Below are 22,996 nucleotides of genomic sequence, written 5' to 3'. Positions count from 1 at the left end.
GAACAAATTCTGCTGCTAATCAGATTTTTCCTTTTGACCTGGTTCCTGAGGTCTTTAAACCTGTGCAATGAAATTATTTATTGTTTTATTACAGAATAGACAGTGGTGTCCCACAGAGGAACCGTAAATGAAATATGGTGCTGTGATGAGGAAATAATAACTAGCATTTTAAGATTTGGTTTTCTTTTCAGAAAGTCTAATATACCTATAATAAAAGTTAAAGCAATTTGTGTTTATTTTGCATTCTAGTGTTACTAATTTTAAAACAGCAATTCTAACAAAAATTCATCGACTATTTCTAATTCTTATCTTTATCAAAAAACAATTGTATAAATTTACAACCAGCATTTTTTTTAAATTGTATAAATCTTCTTTTTAGAAAGGACTGCTAACAAGTAAAAATGAATGAGACAGCACCTTAGCAATTTTTTAGTAATAAAAAGTTCTTTTCAACCAAATTATAGTCTTCCTTTGGAGTTTTTTTCTTGGCTTGGTTAATATGCCCTCCTAACAGCAAATTATCACTCATTATTTGAGCTCCACAGGTCCATTAAGCAGAGGAGAAAAAGAGACTGCAGAATTCTAATGTAAATTTATTAAATTAAATCTTGAAAATACGTGATGGTCTTGGGAAAAGATCCAGAAGAGGAGCATTCATTTGCTTGCAAAGGCCATAATCTGTTCCTGGAGGAAAAAAATGAAACAAAGTGAGTGATACTCTGACATTGTAAAGTATGTGGGCAGGTGAAAATACTTTAAAATATCTAAAGTGATTAAAGCAAAAATTTGGCAAAAGTCCCAGATAGATTCTCCTCCTGAGTCCCTCCAAAGTGTCTTTTAATGCAAGTTTCTCGGGAAAGAAGCTGGCCAAGCAGCAAAAGGAGTTTAAGCATCTTTATCTTTACAAGTCCTTATTCACTATTTTAACTTATATAAAGTTACTGCTTAGATGTGGGCCCTAGCACCAAAAACCCCGGAAGGGATATTTCTGCTCATAACCACTGGGGAAGGTATTCAGATAAAGATGATAATTTTACAGCCAAGAAAATTAATTCAAAGAAACCGAGTCATTGGCGAAGTCATTCCTCAGTGAGCAAGACTCTTGGAGATCTGGGAGAACTCTCTTACTTTGAGCGGAGATACTGCATTTGTAGCCTGCAAGCCCCACGTCCTGAGCAGCACCAGTGGGGTGGCACTGGTAGAATACAGCCGTTTTAGTAGGTCAGTAGCAGCCAGAAGAGCAGTGTTGTGACGCTGTCTGTCTGTTTCATAAGCTGTGAGGTGGCTCATGGAGCCTGAAGGGAAAAGGAAAGGTTAAATCCCTAATTCAGTAGTGAAGTTTTCCTTCCTAGCAAACCAGATGCATTTATGTCCACTACATCTAGCTACTGAGGGCCATTTTCCTGATCTTCCCGTATTATAGGACCTTGGGATACCTCTCTAAGGTACCTGAATCCTTACCTAAGTCTTTCCCATTGAAGGCTGCAGTCCTGAGGTGATGGAGCAAGCTGGAGATATCCCCAAAGCCCATGTTGACACCTTGTCCTGCAAGTGGATGGACTCTGTGGGCTGCATCCCTAAGAATAAAGCAGAGTTCAGGTGTAGCCTCCAGCGTAGAGTGAAAAGGAGTGGCCCTGCTCTGTTATTATCTTACCCAATGAGCGCCAGCCGAGGCCGGACGTACTCAGCAGCATGTCCCAACCCAAGAGGAAACAGTACTCGGCTTTTGGCATCCACCCTGGCTACACTTGGGGGCAGCTGGCGAGCTGAGATCTTAGTGGGCTTCAGAAAGGCAACCGCATACTGCAGCATGGAGCCAGCCGAGTCGATGAAGTCTGTGTGGTTGGCGTCACTCCACTGAGTAGCACCAGCCACAAAACAAAGTGAAATTTCATCAGCGACTCCAGCAGGGAATTAAAAATTCAACAAGGCAACCATTTTATAACCACAGCCAAGGGTAGTGGTACCTAACACGCCTAAACTGATTCAGACAAGTGACAAGCCCCTCAAACAAATGCAAAATGCAACTTCCCATCACTTCCCACAGGCTTTAGGATCAAGCCAAACTGCTCATGAGCTGCCCCTACCTACCTCTGAGCTTCACCTTTCACTAATGCTACCCTCAAAATGCACATGCCAGCCACAAAGTAGCTCACTCGACAACATGCTCTTGCCTCCACACACCCCTCTACTTAGAATGTCCTCCCACTTCTGGTTCTCCAGGATAACACCTCAGAGCATGCAGAAGCTGTCACCCCTTTTTGTAAACCTCCCTCCAAACCTTCTTCTGTGTCTTTCTCCTCCATGCTCCCACAGTATCCTATGCATACTCTACCACTGTACCAAAACTGTCATTTCTATATCTTTCTCCCTCACTTGACTGTGAGCTTCCTGAAAGCAGGGACTATGTCTCATTTGTCCAACTCCAGAGCCTTCTATATAGAAGCACTCATAACTCTTGCTGAATGAATGTACTGCAAAGGTCTATGCCAGGAATATATACTAAATGACCCATAAAGGGTCACCATTTATCTTGGAAGCCACTTCAGTGCGTTCAGTTCTTTTTATTCTTGTTGTTACTACAGAGCAGTGGAGCTTAAGTTCTTCACTGTAAACCAGTGTGGAGTCATTAGCGAGGCAGTAGAGTTTGGTGGTTAAAAGCATAGGCTCAAGGGCCAGCCTGATTTCAGAATCCAGCTTTGCTGCCAGCTGTATGACCTCAGGCAAGTTACCTATCTCTAAGTGAGCAGGATAATAGTACCTACCTCAACGGTTCACTGAATTAAATACATAAATACACGTAAAAAAAACTCTTCACCTGTACCTGGCACATAGTAAGTGCTGGATAAATGTTATCCATCATTATCATTAGTGAATTTAGATAATGTGACATTAAAACTCCAAAACTATTGGTGTCTATTATCTAAGGGCTATGTCTACTCCAGTAATAATTACCATTTGTTGAGTACCCTATAATGTACTAGGTATGTTCCAAGCATTTTACATAAATTCTCTCTTTCTAAGTCTTTAGACTTTTATTACTATTAAACCCTAAGAGGTTGGTGATACTATTTCCATTTTTCAGGAGATTAACAGGTAGAACCAATATTGAACCCACATCTCTCTACAAAGCTTACTCTTAAGCTCACTATGGCTATGTGCTCAGCCCCTCCCCAGGAACACTTCTGATGAATCAGGCTTCAATGGTTCAGGTACTTGGCATCTGTTAAAAATTATCTAAGTATTACAGCTTCAAAAAAAGTTACTTATCCAAGTAACTACCACCCAGGCAGCTGTTTCAGTCATCATAGCAGCAGCCCACAACCCTCAGAAGAGCACACAAATTAATTTCTTTGTTTTACATTTTCCTGAGTCCCCTCCTCCACATAATCCACATCAAGTGTTACAGGTTCAAAGGGGCAGCTGGTTGGTTGTTCCTCTTTTCTTACTCAAAACCACCTTTCTGTATCTATCCCAGCAACATATCGTCAGCTGGTGATACTCACAAAGGCAGAGTTAACGGCATCCACAAACTTTTCCTCATCCATGCTGACCAGCTCTGCTGCATGTTCATGGGATGTGGACCAAACCAAGGAACTCAAAGTGTCTGAGAGCTGTGTCAAAAGAACATCAATACCAAGGGCTAAAACTTCTGTTCTTAAGAGCTCTCAAGCACGAAGGAAGACAAGAAGGGGTAACAAAGCTAGCCTGGGCATATTCCCTTGAAACCAGAAAAAGGCTGAGAGAAAATGAAGTTCCAAAAGAGGAAGGCTTGACATGTTTAAGCAGACTAGCCAGAAGGACTTCTTACCGGAAGCAGAGCAATGGGCCCGGAGGGGAGAAATCTCTGCCAAGCTACATTGTTTTCTGTGGCCTACAACGGAGAGGAGAAGAGTTCTTGTGAGAAGTGCCCAGTACCAATTATTATTGTTTTTTTTTCTAGGTCATAAGATATCTATATGTATTTTATTTTTTATTTTTTTTTAACATCTTTATTGGAGTATAATTGCTTTACAATGGTGTGTTAGTTTCTGCTTTATAACACAGTGACTCAGCTATAGATATACATATCCCCGTATCTCCCCAGTACCAATTAAACCCGAGCAAGGCCCCCAGATGGTGGGCTCAGGATCTTACCTCCGATAAATGCAGAGTAGCCACAACAGCAGACTGGTCATAGTTCCAGCTAACATTTTGGATTCCAGCGGCCTGCCGTACTCCTGAGTTGTGGCCATCTGCACCAATCTGCATGGAGACAAGAGCCTGCTGAGTCTGAAAACCTTTTAATTAACGAAACTGTTCCAGAACTTTGTCTCTGCCTCCTAAAAGTTTTCTCTAGTTCCCACTGGTGGCAAGCCCATCTGTGGCAGGTAACTCTTTATCATGCCTGCCTCACTCCCAGCCCCTAGAGGGGTAACCCTACATATGCGATCCCAGCTTCAATTAACAGACCAAAGCTGGACATCTGATCCAAGAGGTGCAAGCCGTAGGTTAAACTGAGCCAAAGTCTCTTGATATTTGAACTAGAAAGCAATAAGGCAGGCGCTGGAGCTGAAGAATCCTGAAGTAAGGTTGGGAACGGCTGCCATGGAAAAGGGGAAGCTGATGGGCAGAAAGAGAAAAAAATGGGAGATGCGAGGAGATGAACGACTACAGGACTCCTGAGAGGGAAGGAACAGCCTCAATTTCTGACCCTCTGATTCCTGTCCCTGTAAGGCCAGCTATCCTTTATTTCAAGACCTATGATGGTCCAAGAGATTGCTTCTTGTACAGGATTTACAACAGAACCATCTTAACTGGAGCTGGTTTGAGTGGGTATGGGTCCTTATAACCAAAAGCTTTGCCTAAAATTAACTTTAACTATAGCTTAGATCTAAAACTAGAGACCCTAGAATCTAACAAGATGTGGATATGCAAGACCCCTGGCAAAATAAGAAATCTTCAACTACCAACAATTTGGTCTGGAGGATGCTGCCATCACCTAGGGTAATATGAACCCAAGGGCTGGAGTCTGCCATGGAAAATGGATAAGGCCAGGTATAGCTGACTGCTTTGCTCTTGTAGAGAACAGTCACTCGGTCTAGGGAGGTCAAAAGAGAAAAAACAAAACATTAGACAGTTGAGGAAAAAACTAAAACAAAGTCCCAAGACAGCTTATCTTTATCTTATCATTTACTCCTAAACAAGAAAAGTAAAGATCTCAAAAATAACTCATGTGATCTATGCTATGGTCTAAGAGCTAATAAATGACAGAGGCCACAGGGATGAATCAGTGTGAGGAAAACACGGACAAAAAAAAGTAAGCTCACTGAACTGTCACCTGCATGAGGCACTCTTCCCATCTTCATGATCCTGCTCTAGTTTCACTCTATGCCTACATGAACCCACATGTGTTTTCAAAGCAAATAGGGTGGGGAATACCACAGACTCAAACAAGTTTTAGATTTCATAAGATTTTTCTTCCCACTGGAAGTCATTTTACTTTTCTGATCATAAAAAGTACATGCTTACTACTTTTACTTTGTGTAAAAGTCTGAACCACAAAAAAAGGTTTAAAAAAGGGGAAAAAATCACCTTTAATCATACCACTCAGAGACAGCTAGTTAAAGCTTTGTTGTATAGCTTTCCAAACAATTTCCTATGTGTGTATATGTACACACCCCCCCACACACACTCACACACACAAGTGGGATCATATGACACACACTTTTTTTCACCAATATATTATGGGACATGTTTCTAAGTGACTATTAGATCTAAATTATCTTTAGGACCTCCCTGGTGGCGCAGTGGTTAAGAATCCGCCTGCCAATGCAGGGGACACGGGTTCAATCCCTGGTCCGGGAAGATCCCACATGCCACGGAGCAACTAAGCCCATGCGCCACAACTACTGAGCCTGTGCTCTACAGCCCGCAAGCCACAACTACTGAGCCCGCACGCCTAGAGCCCGTGCTCCGCAACAAGAGAAGCCACCGCAATGAGAAGTCTGTGGACTGCAATGAACAGTAGCTCCCACTCGCTGCAACCAGAGAAAGCCCGTGCACAGCAACAAAGACCCAACACAGCCAAAAAAATTTTTTAAACAAATAAATTAAAAAAAAAAAAAAAAAAGAAAGACAATCTAGTTTTAAAATGAGCAAAAGATTTTAAATAGACACTTCTCCAAAGAAGATATACAAATAGGGACTTCCCTCGTGGTCCAGTGTTTAAGAATCCACCTGCCAATGCAGGGGATGCAGGTTCAATCTCTGGTTGAGGAACTAAGATCCCACATGCCGCAGGGCAACTAAGCCCACACACCACAACTCGAGAGAAGCCCGAGCACCGCAACGAAAGATCCCACATGCCACAACTAAGACCCGATACAGCCAAAAAAAAAAAAAAAAAAAAAAAAGATATACAAAATAGCCGCCAAGTACATGAAAAGACACTCAACATTATTAGTCATCAGGTAAATACAATCAAACTACAAGATGGGACTTCCCTGGCAGTAGTGGTTAAGATTCTGTGCTCCCAATGCAGGGGGCACAGGTTCACTCCCTGGTTGGGGAACTGAGATCCCGCATGCTGTGTGGTGTGGCCAAACAAAATAAATTAAAAAAGTACAATGAGATACCACTTCAGTTACTAGGATGGCTATTAAAAAAAAAAAAACAGGTTGAGGGGAATAAAGTGTTGGTGGAGAAATTGGAACCCTTATATATTGTTGGTGGGAAAGGGACATGGTACAGCCTCTTTAAAGTTTGGCAGTTTATGAAAATGTTAAACATAGAATTATTACATGACCCAGCAATTCTACTCCTAAGTATCCACCCAGAAGAAATGAAACATGTCCACACAAAAACTTGTCCATAAATGTTCATAGCTTTATTCACAATCACCAAAAAGTGGAAACAACCCAAAATGTGCATCAGCTGATGAATGGATAAACAAAATGTGATATATCCACACAATGAAATACTATTGGGCACTAAAAAAGAAGGGAGTACTGATACATACTACAACATGAATGAATCTCAAAAATGCATTTAGTGAGAGAAGTCAGACATTAAAAAATACATATTGTATGATTCTATCTATATGAAATGTCCAGAATAGGCAAATCTCAAAAAACAGAAAGTAGATTAGTGGTGCCAGGGGCTAGGAGTGGGAATGGGGGATGACTGTAAACAGGCATGAGGTTTCCTTTTGAGTAATAGGAATGTTCTATAATCTTATTGTGGTGATAGTGGCACAACTCTATAAATATATTGAAAAATCACTGAATTGTACACTTAAAATCAGTGAATTATTGGTATGTAAGTTATACCTGAATAAAGCTGTTTAAAAAAAAGAGAGAGAGAAAGAACATCCCTGAGATAACTGTTAGAGGGCTTCTTTATGGTGGACATCAGTATCTGTAGAAGGGATCCTTCCAGTAAGTCCCAGAATAACTCTAAGATAGTTCATCTTCCAGAAAGTGAGTGGAAGATGGAAGAGATAGATACCTCACCTGACACAGCCTCCAGCTGCTTAGTGAGAGCATGCATGATGACATCGTTCTCCACTATACAGCCCATGTCGTCTAAATTATCCTTATCGAACATTATCAGGGCCTCTGAGCAGGCATCCCACACCTGGAAACACAAAGGGAAAGTTTGTATTACAACCCAAGGAAAAGGAAATATTACTCCAGTCAAACTGAGCATTGACTGAAGCAGAAAAACCAGTTTGTCAGTCCCTCTGGCAGGAAGTATAAGGTGGGAAGAAAATTATCTCATGAATGCTTCCCTCCTACTTCCTTCGACTGAGTGTAAACTCTGTCTGAATTCCTCCCACATTTACAGAAAACCTGGAGAATGTGAACTCCAATATCTTAACTCAAGATAGACCAAGACAAGCCAAAGGTGATAAAGGAGGCACCTGCATTCTCCGAAAGGCTCTGTATCTCATGTTGCAGATGTGGTCCCAGGCACCAAAACCTACAAAAGAAAGGAGTTATATATAGACCAGAGCAACCTGATGGGACCGGCATCCCTCCTGGGTTCCCCTTTCTCTCTCCTTCCTGTTAAGTAAGAGGTTGTTTTCAGTGTTCTCCAACAATAGGGAAATACTCTTCACTTCTATCCTGTTTGATACTAGGAGCTAAGCTACTCTGTTCCCCAGTTCAGATTATACAGCATGAAAAAGACCCAGCTTTCATGATCAAAGGTCAAATCACATTAAGGTGGGGGAAATAATAAAGTGGGGGAAATAAACCAAATCCATATTTTCTTTTCCTTCATCATCCTATTGAGGATACAAACTCCCTGGACAAAGACTATTTTTTGCTTAATTCCAGAGCACTAAACCGATTCATTCATTGAGGAAATATTTATTGAGCACTTACTATGTGCCAGATACACTTCTAGGTACTGAGCATAAAGCGGGAAACCAAACAGACAAATCTCTGCCCTTCAGCAGCTGACATTCTAGTTGGAGAGATAGACAATTAAAAAAAAATTCATAATAAAATGTCAGGTAGTGTTATAAAGAAAAATAAAGCAGTATAAGGAGTTAGAGAGTCATGCAAGAGTTTAATTTTAGATGGGGTGTTTCTAGATAGGATGGCTTGAGGGAGTAACATTTGACAAAGACCTTAAGACCATTTGCTAACTGGTTCCATGTGTACACATCCATCTATACCCTACAAGCACTTAGCATTCAGGCTCCCCAGCCCCCTATAGGGCTGACTCTGGAAATGAAGAGTATGCTGTTACTAGAAGTGAATGATCGTAATTAGTTCATATAGTTTCAATTCCACCAATTCATAATGACCCAACATCACAAATGATGTCTACATGGACCCACATGTCCCAGGGATGTCTTTCTCAGACTGGGAGTTGACACATGAACAATTCCAGGGGTCCTCATCTTCAACTATGTACTAGACTTACCAACCCCACCCTCCTCTTCCCACCCGTCTCAGTGAGCTCCCTCCTCGCCAGATGCTCTGCTGACTCTGCCCTATGGGACACACTGGGAAGTCAAGAGAGACAGGAGATTGGTTCTATGACAGAGGATCTTCTACTCACTACTGAGAAGGGTTGCGGAGCCAGGAGAAATGGAGCTGACCCTGTTGCTGTAGGTTTCTGGCAATTTCCCCAGTACTTTCTTTGGACCTGCTTCTAGCAACAGGATTTTCTTGTCACAAAAGTGAATATCATATCCTAAAAAAAAAAAAGAACAAAATGTTATATCATTTTAGAAAAATCGGAATTTATTCTCTTTCTCATTTCCAAGAGAAGCAACATATTAACTAAACCCTTAGCCCTCTGGATACAAATTTCTTACACACATAAAAAGGAAAACATCATGTGGCGTCCTAAGCAATAACAGATACTACCATTTCAGTCACGCAAAGCACCCTGCCCATGGTGGTAAGGCCTCTCCAGACAGTCCAACACCTGCCATGTGCAAAGACACAAATAATGGCAAAACCCATAACAAGTGAATAGACTGCCCTAGAAAGGAAAAATGAAGAAAGGAAGGCTGTAGTATTTAGACACCAGATATTTACAATCTACGAAGTATTAAGTCACTAAAAATTACAAATCCTGTTCAATAGAAAAATGGGGTTAATAAGCAAAATTCATTGTGGCCTCAAGATTAAGTCAAAGATACAGAGCTTGTGATAGAAAAGGGGGCCAAAAAATAACATCAACTGTGCCTAAAAATCTGGTTCTAAAACATCTGTATAGTGAAGTAAAAAGAGGACTTGGAGACTCTGTTACTGGGTCACTGTAGCACAAACACAAGTCCTTCCACAGTGTCTCAGAGAAAGATACAGGTAAAAGATAAGCAGTGAGTTGCATGTGACGGAATTTACCAGAGAAGAAACACTGCAGGTTTTACGTAGTAACGTTGAGAGAAACCCCACAGACCTTGACCCCTCTTTTTATTTTGGAATCTAAATGAGAAGAAAGGCACTATTATTACATACAACAAAGAAAGTGTGAAAATCAAGGCTGGCTCCAGTCAAAAAGGAGTGAATTGTGCTGAACCCACCAGGTCAGCATGGCGCTCCCTGTCGTGCGGCAGCACCTGAGCAGCAGTTCTGCCATGGAGGATGGGAGAGGGGCCATGCCCCGCAAACAGGACTACTTCCTGGTCCATCACATCGCTAGGCTTTGATCTAACAGTAGCCACTCCAACCGAATGCTCCCTGCCACCTGCTCCCTACGGATCCTACTCCCTGAAGCCTCACCTCCCCAGCAGTGTTCTTTGTACCACACCTGCACACCTCCACCCCAGGATAGGTCAGTTGCTTGTTCCTCTAGGGTAGCTTTCATTTCATTCTTCCTTCTGTTCGTTATTTACAAATCATTCTCCTTTGCTAGATTCTAAATTCCTTGGAGGCCAGGAATCATTTCTTTTCCTATCACTGTACGTCCCCAGCAGCAAATTGCTGTTATCTCCTCAATCCATAAAATAGATACTCAATGTCTTAACAGACATTTTTGTTAAATGAGAAACCAGGAAATATATAGGAAAACAGTTAGATTTCCATCCCATATTTGCCCTGGTGAGTAGAAATAGAAAAATTATAAAAATATCTATTTTAGGCTATAATACCATTACAGCTAAAGGCACAAACATATATATGACTTAGCTATTGACTGAATTAAATGAAATTATAAATTGTAGGTGACTATCTAAACTTTAACCTTGAAATCACTTCACTCTATATAGAATCCAAGTTAATTTTGATTTATCAAATAACAACCTAGTGCCATAAATTAATAACCTGCCACTCTTTTATGAATAACAGTAGATTATTATATTAATAATGTTTACTTTTTTCCTGTATATCTAAAAGGAAAGTTCCATAGAATCACTATTATCATTATCATCATCACTGCTAACGTTTATTAACACCTATATGCCAGGTACAATTATATATGCCCACCAGAGCAACAGCCAGCTCTACCCACCACCAGTCCCTCCCATCAGGAAACTTCACAAGCCTTTTAGATAGCCTCATCCACCAGAGGGCAGACAGCAGAAGCAAGAAGAACTATAATCCTGCAGCCTGTGGAACAAAAACCACATTCACAGAAAGACAGACAAGATGAAAAGGCAGAGGGCTTTGTACCCAGATGAAGGAACAAGATAAAACCCCAGAAAAAGAACTAAATGAAGTGGAGATAGGCAATCTTCCAGAAAAAGAATTCAGAATAATGACAGTGAAGATGATCCAGGACCTCGGAAAAAGAATGGAGGCAAAGGTCGAAAAGATGCAAGAAATGTTTAACAAAGATCTAGAAGAATTAAAGAACAAACAAACAGAGATGAACAACACAATAACTGAAATGAAAACTACACTAGAAGGAATCAATAGCAGAATAACTGAGGCAGAAGAACGGATAAGTGACCTGGAAGACAAAATGGTGGAATTCACTGCTGCGGACCAGAATAAATAAAAAAGAATGAAAAGAAATGCAGACAGCCTAAGAGACCTCTGGAACAACATTAAATGCAGCAACATTCACATTATAGGGGTCCCAGAAGGAGAAGAGAGAGAGAAAGGACCTGAGAAAATATTTGAAGAGATTATAGTGGAAAACTTCCCTAACATGGGAAAGGAAATAGCCACCCAAGTCCAGGAAGTGCAGAGAGTCCCATACAGGGTAAACCCAAGGAGAAACATGCCGAGACACATAGTAATCAAATTGACAAAAATTAAAGACAAAGAAAAATTATTGAAAGCAGCAACAGAAAAACAACAAATAACATACAAGGGAACTCCCATAAGGTTAACAGCTGATTTCTCAGCAGAAACTCTACAAGCCAGAAGGGAGTGGCATGATATACTTAAAGTGATGAAAGGGAAGTACTTGCAACCAAGATTACTCTACCCCACGAGGATCAAATTCAGATTCGATGGAGAAATCTAAAGCTTTACAGACAAGCAAAAGCTTTACAGACAAGCAAAAGCTAAGAGAATTCAGCACCACCAAACCAACAAATGCTAAAGGAACTTCTCTAAGTGGGAGACACAAGAGAAGAAAAGGACCTACAAAAACAAACTCATAACAATAAAGAAAATGATAATAGAAACCTATACATCGATAATTACCTTAAACGTGAATGAATTAAATGCTCCAACCAAAAGACACAGCCTTGCTGAATGGATACAAAAACAAGACCCATAAATATGCTGTCTACAAGAGACCCACTTCAGACCTAGGGACACATTCAGATTGAAAGTGAGGGGATGGAGAAAGATATTCCATGCAAATGGAAATCAAAAGAAAGCTGGAGTAGCAATATTCATATCAGATAAAATAGACTTTAAAATAAAGAATGTTACAAGAGACAAGGAAGGACACTACATAATCATCAAGGCATCAATCGAAGAAGAAGATATAACAATTATAACTATATATGCACCCAGCATAGGAGCACCACAATACATAAAGCAACTGCTAACAGCTATAAAAGAGGAAATCAAAAGTAACACAATAATAGTGAGGGACTTTAACACCTCACTTACACCAATGGACAGATCATCCAAACAGAAAATTAATAAGGAAACAAAAGCTTTAAATGACACAATAGACCAGACAGATTTAATTGATATTTGTAGGACATTCCATCCAAAAACAGCAGATTACACTCTCTTCTTAAGTGCGCATGGTACATTCTCCAGGATAGATCACATCTTGGGTCACAAATCAAGCCTCAGTAAATTTAAGAAAACTGAAATCATATCAAGCATCTTTTCTGACCACAACGCTATGAGATTAGAAATCAATTACAGGGAAAAAAATGTAAAAAACACAAACACATGGAGGCTAAACAATACGTTACTAAATAACCAAGAGACCACTGAAGAAATCAAAGAGGAAATCAAAAAATACCTAGAGACAATGATAATGAAAACAATACGATTCAAAATCTATGGGATGCAGCAAAAGCAGTTCTAAGAGGGAAGTTTATAGCTATACAGGCCTACCTCAAGAAACAAGAAAAATCTCAAATAAAAAATCTAACCTTACACCTAAAGGAACTAGAGAAAGAAGAACAAACAAAACCCAAAGTTAGCAGAAGGAAAGAAATCATAAAGATCAGAGCAGAAATAAATGAAATAGAAACAAAGAAAACAATAGCAAAGATCAATAAAACTAAAAGCTGGTTCTTTGAGAAGATAAACAAAATTGATCAACCATTAGCCAGACCCATCAAGAAAAAGAGGGAGAGGACTCAAATCAATAAAATTAGAAATGAAGAAGGAGAAGTTACAACAGACACCGCAGAAATACAAAGCATCCTAAGAGACTACTACAAACAACTCTATGCCAATAAAATGGACAACCTGGAAGAAATGGACAAATTCTTAGAAAGGTATAACCTTCCAAGACTGAACCAGGAAGAAATAGAAAATATGAACAGGCCTATCACAAGTAATGAAATTGAAACTGTGATTAAAAATCTTCCAACAAACAAAAGTCCAGGACCAGATGGCTTCACAGGTGAATTCTATCAAACATTTAGAGAAGAGCTAACACCCATCCTTCTCAAACTCTTCCAAAAAATTGCAGGGGAAGGAACACTCCCAATCTCATTCTATGAGGCCACCAACACCCTGATACCAAAACCAGACAAAGACACTACAAAAAAAGAAAATTACAGACCAATATCACTGATGAATATAGATGCAAAAATCCTCAACAAAATACTAGCAAACAGAATCCAACAACACATTAAAAGGATCATACACCACGATCAAGTGGGATTTATCCCAGGGATGCAAGGATTCTTCAATATACGCAAATCAATCAATGTGATACACCATATTAACAAACTGAAGAATAAAAACCATATGATCATCTCAATAGATGCAAAAAAAGCTTTCGACACAATTCAACACCCATTTATGATAAAAACTCTCCAGAAAGTGGGCATAGAGGGAACCTACCTCAACATAATAAAGGCCATATACAACAAACCCACAGCAAACATCATTCTCAATGGTGAAAAACTGAAAGCATTTCCTCTAAGATCAGGAACAAGACAAGGATGTCCACTCTCACCACCATTATTCAACATAGTTTTGGAAGTCCTAGCCACGGCAATCAGAGAAGAAAAAAATAAAAGGAATACAAATTGGAAAAGAAGAAGTAAAACTGTCACTGTCTGCAGATGACATGATACTATACACAGAAACTCCTAAAGATGCCACCAGAAAACTACTAGAGCTAATCAATGAATTTGGTAAAGTTGCAGAATACAAAATTAATGCACAGAAATCTCTTGCATTCCTATACACTAATGATGAAAATTCCGAAAGAGAAATTAAGGAAACACTCCCATTTACCACTGCAACAAAAAGAATAAAATACCTAGGAATATACCTACCTAGGGAGACAAAAGACCTGTATGCAGAAAACTATAAGACACTGTTGAAAGAAATTAAAGATGATACCAACAGATGGAGAGATATACCATGTTCTTGGATTGGAAGAATCAATATTGTGAAAATGACTGTACTACCCAAAGCAATCTACAGATTCAATGCAATCCCTATCAAATTACCAATGGCATTTTTTACAGAACTAGAACAAAAAATCTTAAAATTTGTATGGAGACACAAAGACCCCAAATAGCCAAAGCAGTCTTGAGGGAAAAAAACGGAGCTGGAGGAATCAGACTCCCTGACTTCAGGCTATACTACAAAGCTACAGTAATCAAGACAATATGGCACTGGCACAAAAACAGAAATATAGGTCAATGGAACAAGATAGAAAGCCCAGAGATAAACCCACGCACCTTTGGTCAACTAATCTATGACAAAGGAGGCAAGGATATACAATGGAGAAAAGACAGTCTCTTCAATAAGCGGTGCTAGGAAAACTGGACAGCTACATGTAAAAGAATGATATTAGAACATTCCCTAACACCATACACAAAAATAAACTCAAAATGGATTAGAGACCTAAATGTAAGACTGGACACTATAAAACTCTTAGAGGAAAACATAGGAAGAACGCTCTTTGACATAAATCACAGCAAGATCTTCTTTGATCCACCTCCTAGAGTAATGGAAATAAAAACAAAAATAAACAAGTGGGACCTAATGAAACTTAAAAGCTTTTGCAAAGCAAAAGAAACTACAAACAAGACGAAAAGACAACCCTCAGAATGGGAGAAAATATTTCCAAATGAATCAACGGACAAAGGATTAATCTCCAAAATATATAAACAGCTCATGCAGCTCAATATTAAAAAAACAAACAACCCAATCCAAAAATGGGCAGAAGACCTAAATAGACATTTCTCCAAAGAGGACATACAGATGGCCAAGAAGCACATGAAAAGCTGCTCAACATCACTAATTATTAGAGAAATGCAAATCAAAACTACAATGAGGTATCACCTCACACCAGTTAGAATAGGCGTCATCAGAAAATCTACAAACAACAAATGCTGGAGAGGGTGTGGAGAAAAGGGAACCCTCTTGCACTGTTGGTGGGAATGTAAATTGATACAGCCACTATGGAGAACAGTATGGAGGTTCCTTAAAAAACTAAAAATAGAATTACCATATGACCCAGCAATCCCACTACTGGGCATATACCCAGAGAAAACCATAATTCAAAAACACACATGCACCCCAATGTTCACTGCAGCACTATTTACAATAGCCAGGTCATGGAAGCAACCTAAATGCCCATCGACAGACGAATGGATAAAGAAGATGTGGTATATATATACAATGGAATACTACTCAGCCATAGAAAGGAACGATATTGGGTCATTTGTAGAGACGTGAATAAATCTAGAGACTGTCATACAGAGTGAAGTAAGTCAGAAAGAGAAAAACAAATATCGTATATTAACGCATATATGTGGAACCTAGAAGAATGGTACAGATGAACCGGTTTGCAGGGCAGAAATTGAGACATAGATGTGGAGAACAAACGTATGGACACCAAGGGGGGAAAGCAGCGGCGGGTGGGGGTGGTGGTGTGATGAACTGGGAGGTTGGGATTGACATGTATACACTGATGTGTATAAAATGGATGAGTAATAAGAACCTGCTGTATAAAAAAATAAATAAATAAAATTCAAAAATTCAAAAAAAAGTAATAAAAACAAACAAACAAAACAATCAGGAGAAAACTTGGTGAGAGAATACTCAGAAGAGACAAGAACTAAAAAGAAAAAGAAAAGTTTCTGAAATGGAAGTAAGTTTAGTCTGTTCTAGAAATATGCTGTTCACTAGAAATAATAGAATATGCAAAATAATAAAAATAATGTGATACATAATTTTAAATTTTCTAGAAGCCGCATTTAAAAAGTAAAAAAAAGTGGTTAATTACATGTTAATTTTGCTTTAGTTTATCTAATATATCCAAAATAATAGCATTATGAATATTAACAATGACAAAATTAATGAGATATTTTACATTAATTTTTATACTGCCTTTGAAATGTGGTATGTATTTTACACTTACAGAACAATTGCATTTAGATTAGCATATGGTAAATATGGTATCATATTTTAAGTGATCGGTAGTCATGTGTGACTGGTAGCTACCATATTAGACAATGCAGCTCTAGAGACTGAAGGGTGACCACTGTCTCTGAAGGTGCCTACAGAAGAGAATGGATCAAGGTGAATTTGGAGAGAGAGATAATATACAGATCAAATAGTGCCTTCTAGACAGTGGCAGGAAATTTGGACCATATCCCAACTACAGTAGGAGTCACTGGAGGGTTTTCAGTAGACTGAGATGATGTGATCACTGCCTGTTCTAGTCCAGCTGGGCTGTTATTTCAAAACACCACAGAAGGGGCTTCCCTGGTGGCGCAGTGGTTGGGAATCTGCCTGCAAATGCAGGGGACACGGGTTCGAGCCCTGGTCTGGGAGGATCCCACATGCCGCGGAGCAACTAGGCCCGTGAGCCACAACTACTGAGCCTGCGCGTCTGGAGCCTGTGCTCCGCAATAAGAGAGGCCGCGATAGTGAGAGGCCCGCGCACCGCGATGAAGAGTGGCCCCCACTTGCCGCAACTAAAGAAAGTCCTCGCACAGAAACGAAGACCCAACACAGCCATAAATAATAAATTGATTAATTAAAAAAAAAAAAACATGAAGCTTTAAAAAAATGATTAAAAACACCACAGGAAAAAAAAAAGAAAATCAGAAACTCTGGATTTTAATCCCAGCTCTCACTGTTTCTAGCTTTATGACATAGTACAATCAGTTCATCACCTACAAATGCATGTATAACATTACATATTTTATAAATTTCCTTTAGTCAAAAAAAATTAGGGACTTCCCTGGTGGCGCAGTGGTTAAGAATCCGCCTGTCAATGCAGGGGACACAGGTTCAAGCCCTGGTCCGGGAAGATCCCACATGCCACAGAGCCACAACTACTGAAGCCCACGTGCTCTAGGGCCTGTGCTTCGCAACAAGAGAAGCCACTGCAATGAGAAGTACGTGCACCTCAAAGAAGAGCAGCCCCCGCTCGCCACAACTAGAGAAAGCCCACGTGCAGCAATGAAGACCCAACACAGCCAAAAATAAATAAATTAAATAAATAAATTTAAAAAAAATTAGATTTCCAAGCACATAAAATATAGCCAGGTTCAATATTTTATTTTATTTTTCAATATTTTATTTTTTAGCTATTTAATATAATATTTTAGGGGTTTCCTGGTGGCGCAGTGGTTAAGAGTCTGCCTGCCAAAGCAGGGGACACGGGTTCGACCCCTGGTCCGGGAAGATCCCACATGCCACAGAGCAACTAAGCCCGTTTGCCACAACTACTGAGCCTGCGCTCTAGAGCCTGTGAGCCACAATTACTGAAGCTCGCGCGCCTAGAGCCTGTGCTCCACAACAAGAGAAGCCACCCAATGAGAAGCCCGCGCACCGCAACGAAGAATATCCCCTGCTCGCCGGAACTAGAGAAAGCCCGCACACAGCAATGAAGACCCAACACAGGCAAAAATAAATAAATAAATATTTAAAAAATTTATTAAAAAATAATGTAACATTTTGGGAAACTAGCTTGGAGAAAAAATATTAAAGAATATCACTTACAAATAACAATGTGAGAGGGAAATATAGGTATTTCAAGCATAAAACATGAACTAATGTGAGTTTGAAGAAGAAAAGAATCAAGGAAAACATTAAAACTGATCTATACGGAAATATGAAGAGCCAGCTGGAAATTTTTCACTTTTAAAGCAGCTGTCTAAAATTAAGTGGATGTTGAAATATAAAGGTTGATCAGCATATAAACTATTCACAAAGAATATTCTTTGGGATACATGCCATGATAATCAAGGGGAGACAGTAGCATGCACAAAATCCCAAGCAGGTAGTTTACTTGACTCCACAGGCACCTGTCCAAGGAGAGAGACTCCTCACAGTGTTCAGCTCCATCTATTTTATAGGAAAAAAGCAGAGGCTTGCTCACTGAATAAATTGCATGAAAGATTTCCAAACCTCCCCCCGCCCCCGAGAGCTTCAACTTTCATGTTTTAACATTCAGTATCTTCTCTGAGCTTTTTAAATAGGAAATTAGCTGGTGTGTGAATGTTTCTTTTGTAAACCTACGCTTGGTAGTTTTGACTGACTTAGAGTCAGTGATTCTTACATCCCGGTGTACTCGGCCCATGACCTTTCTTTTGTAAACTTACACAGAGAATTCTGTATTGCCAGTATCTGTTTAAAGTCAGCCCTGACTTTAAGAATTTATACTTTTGGGACTTCCCTGGTGGCGCAGTGGTTAAGAATCTGCCTGCCAATGCAGGGGACACGGGTTCAATCGCTGGTCCGGGAAGATCCCACATGCTGCGGAGCAACTAAGCCCATGCGCCACAACTACTGAGCCCGCGTGCTGCAACTACTGAAGCCCACGCGCTGCAACTACTGAAGCCCACGCACCTAGAGCCCGCGCTCTGCAACAAGAGAAGCCACCGCAATGAGAAGCCCGCGCACCACAATGAAGAGTAGCCCCCGCTCGCCGCAACTAGAGAAAGCCCGTGCACAGCAACGAAGACCCAACGCAGCCAAAAATAATTTTTAAAAAAATTTATACTTCTAAGGAAAAGACAGAAAAATAAACAATTACAATACAGAATTCTCTAAGTTTATAAAAGAATTGCTGCTTTCCCTCCTTGAAATGTGGGTAAATGGGGATGAGAAAAAGAACAATATAGGAAGGAAAAAAAGTTATAGAAAGAAGATAGCAAAACACCAAATTTTAACAAAATTAACAAAAATTTAGTAAAACTAAAAAATTTTTCAGGTACATATCATACAAAATTGTATAAAAAGTTAGGAGGTGAAGTCACTACAAGACAATTAAGCCTTCCCAGTGTTTTTCATTCTCAAAGTGTGGTCTTCAGATCTCCTGCATCCATCTCTGGAGATTATTTGTTAAAAATACAGGCTCCTGGGCCCCACCTGGACAAACTGAGTCAGAGTCACTGGAAGTGGAACCTGGAATCCTCATTTTAAAAATATGCTCCACAGACTGGTAACAACGATTGCCTTTGAGGAGAATTGGATGGCTAACAATTAGAAATGGAAGTCTTACTATACATGCTTTATACTATATATTCTATGCCCTTTTGTATTTCAAAATTCTCATGTGTTATGTCCCTGTCTTAGTTATTCAAAACCCAAAACCAAAACCAAACCAAAAAACCCAGATGATCACGCTCAAGCTTGAGAAGCACCATTACAGTCCATTTACCGATAGGTAAAACCAAAATGGCTGTCAGGGAGCAAGGGTATATATGTCAGAAAGTCTTGTCAGTCTCAAAAAGGATTTGTACTTCCTAATTACCAACTTTTGAGAGCAAGTTACTTAACCTTTCTGAGCTTTAACTTTCTTATCTGCACAATCTACAATCAAGAGTATTATGACAATTAAATAAAATATAGGGAATTCCCTGGCAGTCCAGTGGTTAGGACTCGGCACTCTCACTGCTGGGCCCAGGTTCAATCCCTGGTTGGGATCTAAGATCCTGCAAGCCACTTGGCACAGAAAAAAAAAAAGTATATATATATACATACATATATATGTATGTATATATATATATGCAAAATACTTTAACAGATGCCTATCTATAGCAAGTGCTCAATAACTGATAACTATGTTTTACAAAATTACTTTGAGACTCAAGCCCATTAGCTCATACAAAGCACTGCTTCCCACCAGTTTCCTAGAAGAGGAACTTCCTAGGGAAGATGTGACTATCACCCCAGAACTGAAATCAGAAAAGACTTTCTCACTGTTAGTGACCTTTAATTTGTGAAGCCAGAAAACTCAAATCCAATTTCTGAAAGTCACCGTACAGTTGTTAAAAGCAAAAGAATTTGGTTGCCTGGGTTCAAATTCTGACTCTGCCTGGTGTGAGACTCTGGTCCTTACTTAACCTTGTTTCTTCATATAAAAGATGAAAATATCTACCCCACAAGGTAGTGGAGAAGCCTAAACTATACATGTAAAAGCAAAGTCCTTACCTTAACTTGCATACAAAGTTTAACTCAAAGTGGATCATAGCCTTAAATGTAAGAGCTAAAACTATAAAACTCTTACAAGAAAACACAGGAGTGAAACTTCGTGACTTTGGGTTAGATAATGATTTCTTAGATATGACACCATAGCACAAGTGGTAAGAGACTGATAAGCTGGACTTAATCAAAAATAAAAACTTCTGTGATTCAAAGGACACCATCAAGAAAGTGAAAAAACCACCCACAAAATGGGAGAACATATCTGCAAATCATTTATCTGATAAGGGGCTTGTACCCAGAATACATAAAAAACTCTTACAACTCAATAATAAAAAGACAAATAGCCCAGTTTAAAAATGGGCAAAGGTTCTGAAGAGACATTTCTCCAAAGAAGACATACAAATGACCAATAAACATATGAAAGAATATTCAACATCATTAGTCATTAGAAAAATGCACATCAAAACCAGGAGATATCACCTCACACTCACTAGTATAACTAGTAACAAAAAGACAGTAACAGTGCTGTCCGGGACGTGGAGAAATTAGACCCCTCGGGACTTCCCTGGTGGCGCAGTGGTTAAGAATCCGCCTGCCAATGCAGGGGACACGGTTTCGAGCTCTGGTCTGGGAAGATCCCACATGCTGAGGAGCCTGTGCGCCACAACTACTGAGGCCCGCGCGCCTAGAGCCCGTGCTCCACAACAAGAGAAGCCACCGCAATGAGAAGCCTGTGCACCGCAACGAAGAGTAGCCCCCGCTTGCCACAACAAGAGAAAGCCCGCGTGCAGCAACGAAGACCCAACGCAGCCAAAAATAAATGAATGAATGAATGAATGAAAAAAATTAAGGAATGCTTTTCTTTCTAAAAAAAAAAAAAAAAAAAAAAAAAAAAAGAGGGTCTTCCCTGGTGGCGCAGTGGTTGAGAATCTGCCTGCCAATGCAGGGGACACGGGTTCGAGCCCTGGTCCGGGAGGATCCCACATGCCGCGGAGCAACTGGGCCCGTGAGCCACACCTACTGAGCCTGCGCGTCTGGAGCCCGAGCTCCACAACAAGAGAGGCCGCGACAGTGAGAGGCCCGCGCACCGCGATGAAGAATGGCTCCCGCTCGCCGCAACTAGAGAAAGGCCTCGCACAGAAACGAAGACCCAACGCAGCCAAAAATAAATAAATAAATTAATTAATTTTTAAAAAAAAGAAAGAAAGAAAGAAATTAGACCCCTCATTTATTGCTGGTGGGATTGTAAAGTAGTGCAGCCACTCTGGAACACCGGCAGTTCTTCAAAATGTTAAACACAGAGCTTACCGTATGACCCTGCAAATCCACTCCTAGGAATATATCCAAGATAACCAAAAATATATGCTTACACAAAAGCTTGTACAGAAAATGATTGTAGCATTATTTGTTATAGCTCCAAAGTGAAAACGACTCAAATGTCCATCATCTGATGAATTAATAAACAAAATGTGCTATATCCACACAAAATATTACTTAGCCATAAAAAGGAACGAACTATTGGCACATGCTACAACCTGGATGAACTTTGAAAACATTAAGCAGATTCCATGTCTATGGAAATGTCCAGAAAAAGCCAATCTGTAGAGATAGAAAGTACATGAGTGGTTGCCAGGAGCTGAGGAGATTGGGGGGACATGGGCAGTGATTACTAATGGGTTTGGGTTTCTTTTGGGGGGTGATAAAAATGTTCTAAAATTTATTGTGACAATGGCTGCACAACTCTGTGACTATACTAAAAATCATTAAATTCTATGCTTTAAATGGGTAAACTTTATGGTATGCAAACTATATCTCAATGAAGCTGTTTAAAAAACAACATCAACAAAAAACTGCCTAGCCTAGCTCAATAGGCAATGCCTGATTACTTCCAACTGTGTCCAGAACTAAATAACCCTGGGCGGGTCTGTTTCCCCACGCTTTGGAAGGACTCCTAAGAGGTCCCTCCCACTTTTGACCCTTCGGAATCCTGAAGGAGCAAACGTTTGCCCCCGGGGTCCTGGGGTTCCTCTGGGCAGGGAATGGACCACAAGATCTACAACGCTTAGACCTTGGGCAAACAGTGCCAGGGCTCACACGGTCCTCATCGTTCCTCTACGGCCCCGCTCCCCGCCGCTATCGGCCTGGAGATGCGCTTACCCAAGGCACAAGCCATAGCGGCGCCCACCAGGCCTCCCCCGGACACCACCACATCGTACACGGTGTCTAACGAGGCACCGGCCCACCTCCGGCAGGAGACCAGCGGGACCCTCCGGGCAGCGGCAGGGGCAGTCCCCCACCGGATCCCGGCCAGCCTGGCCGCCATGGTCCTAACCTGCACCGTAATTGGCGTCCCGCTGGGCCCGCCTGGGGTTAGCACTTCCGGAGCAGAGCTCTCCAGTCACAGGCCGCTTGAGCCGCCACCTCAAAACCGGAAGTATAACGTGCAAAGAGAATAGGCCAATCAGAAAACGAACTTTGCCTGCTTGGGCGGGACA

General features: G+C 40.4%; 1 protein-coding gene across 3 annotated transcripts; it reads right to left on the bottom strand.

Moving 5' to 3' along the window:
* Positions 1 to 347: 347 nt before the first annotated feature.
* Positions 348 to 22,853, bottom strand: COQ6 (coenzyme Q6, monooxygenase). 3 transcript variants are annotated; one of them, XM_061181038.1, is made up of 12 exons: positions 22,718 to 22,795; positions 9,055 to 9,189; positions 7,904 to 7,962; positions 7,494 to 7,617; positions 4,950 to 5,080; positions 4,138 to 4,245; positions 3,812 to 3,874; positions 3,507 to 3,614; positions 1,655 to 1,857; positions 1,462 to 1,577; positions 1,129 to 1,295; positions 350 to 684 (listed from the first exon to the last, which is right to left on the bottom strand). In XM_061181038.1, the coding sequence occupies exons 3-12, from the start codon at positions 7,931 to 7,933 to the stop codon at positions 655 to 657; spliced, it is 1,080 nt and encodes a 359-aa protein (XP_061037021.1). In that variant the 5' UTR covers positions 7,934 to 7,962; positions 9,055 to 9,189; positions 22,718 to 22,795; the 3' UTR covers positions 350 to 654. The 3 variants fall into 3 exon arrangements, with proteins under 3 accessions (XP_061037022.1, XP_061037021.1, XP_061037023.1); XM_061181039.1 differs by lacking the exons at positions 9,055 to 9,189; positions 22,718 to 22,795 and adding an exon at positions 8,370 to 8,446 and having other exon boundaries at positions 348 to 684; XM_061181040.1 differs by lacking the exons at positions 350 to 684; positions 1,655 to 1,857 and having other exon boundaries at positions 1,181 to 1,295; positions 22,659 to 22,853.
* Between the last annotated feature and the right edge of the window lie 143 nt (positions 22,854 to 22,996).

Source organism: Eubalaena glacialis, chromosome 2 (genome assembly GCF_028564815.1).
Source record: "Eubalaena glacialis isolate mEubGla1 chromosome 2, mEubGla1.1.hap2.+ XY, whole genome shotgun sequence".
Lineage (NCBI taxonomy): Eukaryota > Metazoa > Chordata > Mammalia > Artiodactyla > Balaenidae > Eubalaena > Eubalaena glacialis.
Note: the sequence above shows the minus strand (reverse complement) of the source record. Positions and strands in the feature narration are given on the sequence as shown.

What these genes read in the sequence shown, in the direction of transcription:
- COQ6 (XM_061181038.1), bottom strand. Translation starts at nt 7,933, where the DNA reads ATGAGATACAGAGCCTTTCGGAGAATGCAG. An exon ending in TCCTCCAGACCAAATTGTTG is followed by an intron (nt 4,246 to 4,949) that starts GTAGTTGAAGAT and finishes GTCTCCATGCAG; the next exon opens with ATTGGTGCAGATGGCCACAA. An exon ending in ATGCCGTTAACTCTGCCTTT is followed by an intron (nt 1,858 to 3,506) that starts GTGAGTATCACC and finishes GGTGCTACTCAG; the next exon opens with TGGAGTGACGCCAACCACAC.